Here is a 5,248-nt window from a genome sequence, read left to right as displayed (position 1 = left end):
TTGGCTCACTGCAACCTCTGCCTCCTGGGTTCAAGCAATTCTCATGCCTCAGCCTCCCAAGTAGCTGGGATTACAGGTGCGCGCCACCACACCTGGCTAATTTTTGTATATTTAGTAGAGACAGGGTTTCACCATGTTGACCAGGCTGGTCTTGAACTTCTGACCTCAGGTGATCCACCCTCCTCAGCTCACCTGTAGCCTCAACCTCCTGGGCTCAAGCCATCCTCCCACCTCAGCCTCCCAAGTATCTGGGACTACAGGTGGGTGCTACCACCCCAGGCTAATTATTTGTCTATTTTGTAGAAATGGGGTCTCACTATGTTTGCCCAGGATGGTCGCAAACTCCTGGCCTCAAGTGATCCTCTCACCTCAGCCTCCCAAAATCCTGGGATTGCAGGTACAAGCCACTGCACCTGGCCTATCTTAAGTTTTAAAGTTAGCAACCCATCCAAAATTATTCTCAGCAGCGTCCTGGCAAATCCATTCCTTTTCCATTTCTGTTCTAAATGATGGCATCATTTTCTTTCAACCCCAGCTACTTCAGGCAATTGAAGACTCTTCTTAGCATGAATGCTAATGGTGAGGGCTGCCATTTACTCAGAGCCTGCCTGGCTGCCCTGCTCTGGGCAGTTTGACACCCCACAGTGGCCCTGGGAGGCCAGTCTGATGGTCCCCATCTTTCAGCATCTCCCAGCAAGTGCAAGAGCAGAGCTCTGAGCCATAACAGCAAGCTTTCATGGGCGGCCTCCAGGTGAAGGTCAAAGCCAGCATTCTGTTTTTGCTCCATTTGAAGGACATTTCACGAACTTGAGCAGAACACAGTATGTCAAGGGTCTCAAATTCCTCTCTTGTAAAATGGGCCCAGTTCCCGTACCATGGGGCTTGTTCAAAGGGATGAAGCTATTTAGCAGGAGGCGGTAACTTCAGAGGAACTGAGTGGCAAGTGTCTATTAGTGTCAGAGAGGAGTTGCAGGCCTCTGCCCTCACCTTCTCCACTTTCTCTTATTTCCTTCCTGCCTTCCTTCCTTCCTTCCTTCTTTCCTTCCTTTCTTCCTTCCTTCCTTCCTCCCTCTCTCCCTCCCTCCCTTCCTCCCTTCTTTTTTTCTCTTCTTTCTTTCTTTTTTTTTTTTTGAGACTGAGTCTCTCTCTCTCTGTCACCCAGGCTGGAGTGCAGTGGCATGATCTTGGCTCACTGCAACCTCCGCCTCCCGAGCTCAAGCAATTTGACGGCCTCAGCCTCCCAAGTAGCTGCGCACCACCACGCCTGGCTAATTTTTGTATTTTTAGTAGAGAAGGAGTTTCCCCATGTTGGCCAGACTGGTCTTGATCTTCTGACCTCAAGTGATCCACCCACCTCAACCTCCCAAAGTGAGCCACCACACCCAGCCACCTTCTCCACTTTCAATCTGCCACCATCTAGCACTCTGCACCTCTCACCCTGTGATTTTGTTTACCATGTGCCTCTCTCGCTGGGCTCTTAGCTCCTTGGGGCGGAGGTTTTGTCCTCCAGGTTCAATCTGTGCACACAGCTCCTGGAACACAGCCTGGGGCACAATAGGCCCTCAATACATATTTGGCAAATTAGGCTGGGCAAGGTGGCTCATGCCAAAAATTTCAGCACTTTGGGAGGCTGAGGCGGGAGGATTGCTTGAGGCCAGGGGTTCAAGACCAGCCTAGACAGCACAGCAAGATCCCAGTTCTACAAAAAATTTAAAAATTAGCCAGGATGGTGATATGCACCTGTAGTCCCAGCTACTCAGGAGGCTGAAGTGGGAGGATCGCTTGAGCCCAGGAGTTCCAGGCTGCAATGAGCTATGATTGTGCCATTGCACCCCAGCCTGGGGGACAGAGCTACTCTATCTATCTATCTATCTATCCACACACACATATATATACACATATATATATATATATTTGTCAAATTAACAAATGAACCTTTCAAGGCCTCCAGAAAGGAGCTCTAAGGCTGCCTGTGATCCTGAAACCCGCACTGAGGGCTCCCACCGCACTCCGAGGTGACAGAGGGGCGCGTTTTCCAGAATGCCATGGTGAACACTGGGTTGTTGCTGTTGCTGTTCCAGCGATGGGATGTTTTTGACTGAAATCGTTTCTAACCCCTCTTTTGTCCTCCCCGGGGCAGGTGGAGGCCGGCTCTGGGCGTCCCTGCGTGGCCTGGGTGAGGATCAGTCCCAGAAGACACCAGCGTACTGAGAGCTGCCCCATGGGTACTCGGGAGATGTTTGCAGAGCCTAGGGGTCGTGAAGCGGGGCTGCTCAGCCCAGCGAGGCCCAGGACCCTGGAGCAGGAAGGGACCCTGGGGAGGAGGTGGTTAGAAAATCACTTCCCGCCCCAGCTGGGCCCAGGCTAGCTGCAGATCCTGGCAGGGAGAGAGAGCATGCCAGAGAGAAATGCTTGGATTCATGCTGCAACAAAAGTGGCAAGGAGGGGCTCCTTCTCTGCCCTGAGCTCTCCTCTGCTTCTGAGAAGCTGTGGGGGTGAGGGGTGTGGGGTGGCCTGGGCAGTGGGGCTGCTGCCTGCCTCAGTTCACTCAGCCTGAAGGGGCCCCTGCTGCAGATGGTGCATGCGTGTGCAGAGAACCTCGTGTCCTGGATCCCAGATCCATGTGGCTGTGAGAGAGTGTGTGTGAGAGTGTGTGTGTGACTGTGTGAGATAATGCATGTGTGTGAGAGTGCATGTGTGTGAGTGTGTGCATGTGTGTGCCCGTGATGTGTGTGTGAGTCTGTGCATGTGTGTGTGCATGTGTGTGTGAGAAAGGGCACGTGTGTGAGAATGCATGTGCATGGGAGTTTGCATGTGTGTGAGAGAGTGCATGTGTGTATGTGCATATGTCTGTGCCCGTGTGTGATGTGAGTGTATGAGTATGTGAGAGTGTGTGTGTGTACCCGTGTGAGATAATGCATGTGTGTGAGAGTGCATGTGTGTGTGTGCATGTGTGTGCCCGTGATGTGTGTGTGAGTCTGTGCATGTGTGTGTGAGAAAGGGCATGTGTGTGAGAATGCATGTGCATGGCAGTGTGCATGTGTGTGAGAGAGTGCATGTGTGTATGTGCATATGTGTGTGCCCGTGTGTGATGTGAGTGTATGAGTATGTGAGAGTGTGTGTGTGCATGTGTGCACACGTGTGTGAGTGCATGTGTGTGTGCATGTGCACACGTGTGTGTGAGAGAGTGCATGTGTGTATGTGCATATGTGTGTGCCCGTGTGTGATGTGAGTGTATGAGTATGTGAGAGTGTGTGTGTGTACCCGTGTGAGATAATGCATGTGTGTGAGAGTGCATGTGTGTGTGTGCATGTGTGTGTGTGTGTACATATGTGTGAGTGTGTATGTGAGAGAGAGAGAGCGCAAGAGAGAGACACAATGTGGGCCTCTGTGTCCACGCCATGCAGGCTGGGGCTGGGGAGACATCTCTGAGTTTGAGGGCGCATCTGTGAGTCCGTGAGTGCGTGAGTCTGTGACCCTGGGAACGTGTGTGAGTGTGCATGTGTCTGGGAGTGTGTGAAGCTTCACTCTCACCCTCTGTGGTGTGACACCCCCTCAGCAAAGTGGTGCAAACCTGGACCCGCAGAGTGTGAAACACAGACACCTCTTATACCCCAGTGCCTCTGCTGGGAATCTAGGGGCAGAAACTCCCGTGCTCGCAGGCAGGGCCTTCCCGAGAGCAGGCTCCCTTTGCAGGCTGTGTTTGCCTCTGGGTTCGCTTTGGGTACACACACACACACACACACACATACACACACACACCATGCCAAAGCCACCTCCCAGGTCCTTCCATGTCCTGCACTAGTTCTGTTTTGTTTTGTTTGGGACGGAGTCTCGCTCTGTCACCCAGGCTGGAGTGCAGTGGGGTGATCCTGGCTCATTTTAACCTCCGTCTCCCAGGTTCAAACAATTCTCCTGCCTCAGCCTCCCAAGTAGCTGGGATTACAGGCATGCGCCACCATGCCTGGCTAATTTTTTTGTATTTTTAATAGAGATGGGGTTTCACCATGTTGCCCAGGCTGGTCTTGAACTCCTGACCTCAAATGATCCACCTGCCTCGGCCTCCCAAAGTGCTGAGATTACAGGCGGGAGCCACCGCACCTGGCCCCTGCCCTGGTTCTTGTTTTGTGTTTTGAGATGAGGTCTCGCTATATTGCCCAGGCTGGTCTCGAAGACCCAGGTTCAAGCAATCCTCCTGCCTCGGCCTCCCAAAGTGTTGGAATTACAGGTGTGAACCACCTCGCCCTGCCACCTGACCTAATTCTGAACTCACAGATAAAACTGCTCCCACCCACCAGGCCCCCCTGCCCCTGGGACGCCCCTCTACCTGCAGCCTGGAGGGAAATTCCAGGCCTCCCTGGAGCTTATGAAGAGGAAAAAACCCAGGAGGGTTTTTTTTGCAACTCAGTGTCCTCCATTCACCTCATTATGGAGTCGGGATCCCAGAGAGTCAGGGTTAAAAAGACATTTACTCTACAAACAGGGAAGCTGTCCCAGAGGTAGGTGTGCCTCATCCATAGTCACACAGATGGGCAGAGCTGAGCCGGAACATGAATCCAGAAGTCCCAGGTCCCAGCCTAGCTCCTTCCATACCTCTCAAACCTAGTATCAACCTTTCACACATTAGTAAAAAATAGCGCAACTCAAAATAGAACTCTAAGATGTGGTGAGGACATAGGCCAGGTCAGATCTGGTGGAAGCTGGAGCTGGCCCAGAGGGCGGGGAGTAGGGGGCCCAGCCCCTACCTATAATCCTGGCACTTTGGGAGGCCAAGGCGGGTGGATCACTTGAGCCTAGGAATTCGAGACTGGCCTGGGCAACATGGCAAGACCCCCGTCCCTACTAAAAAAATTATCTGGGCGTAGTGGCGTACACCTCTTGTCCCAGCTACAGGGGAGGCTGAGGTGGGAGGATCACCTGAGCCTGAAGAGATCGGGGCTGTGGTGACCTAAGACTGAGTGCCACCCTAAGCCTGGGGTCCCAGGATACTCACTGCTCTCAGCCAGAAGAAAGCTGCCACACTCCTGGGAGTAGTTGCCAGAGTGGTCTGTGATGTTGACACTGAAAATGTCGTCGGCCATGAAGTGGAATACATCCATGTGGCAGGTGTAGGTGGCGTGCGTGGCATTGTGGGCCGACCTGTGGAGGCTGCAGGAGGTGGCCTCGTCCTTCAGCTCTTCGTACTGGTCTTGCCTTCAAGGACAAAGCAGCCGGTCATGGCTGGAAGCCAGGGGCAGGGTGGATGGTG

At 53.0% G+C, this 5,248-nt stretch overlaps 1 protein-coding gene across 2 annotated transcripts in view; it reads right to left on the bottom strand.

Annotated features, from left to right (window-relative positions):
• IL21R (interleukin 21 receptor) overlaps nucleotides 1-5,248 on the bottom strand; it is a 55,273-nt gene that overhangs the window by 15,012 nt on the left and 35,013 nt on the right. For both annotated transcript variants that reach the window (XM_011933458.1, XM_011933457.1), the window contains one exon: nucleotides 4,994-5,193. In XM_011933458.1, coding sequence (XP_011788848.1) covers nucleotides 4,994-5,193 — 200 coding nt within the window. The remainder of the gene's footprint in view (nucleotides 1-4,993; nucleotides 5,194-5,248) is intronic.

The sequence above is a fragment of the Colobus angolensis genome, unplaced genomic scaffold, assembly GCF_000951035.1.
Source record: "Colobus angolensis palliatus isolate OR3802 unplaced genomic scaffold, Cang.pa_1.0 Scaffold128, whole genome shotgun sequence".
In the NCBI taxonomy this organism is placed as follows: Eukaryota; Metazoa; Chordata; class Mammalia; order Primates; family Cercopithecidae; genus Colobus; species Colobus angolensis.
This window is presented reverse-complemented; position numbering and strand designations above follow the sequence as displayed.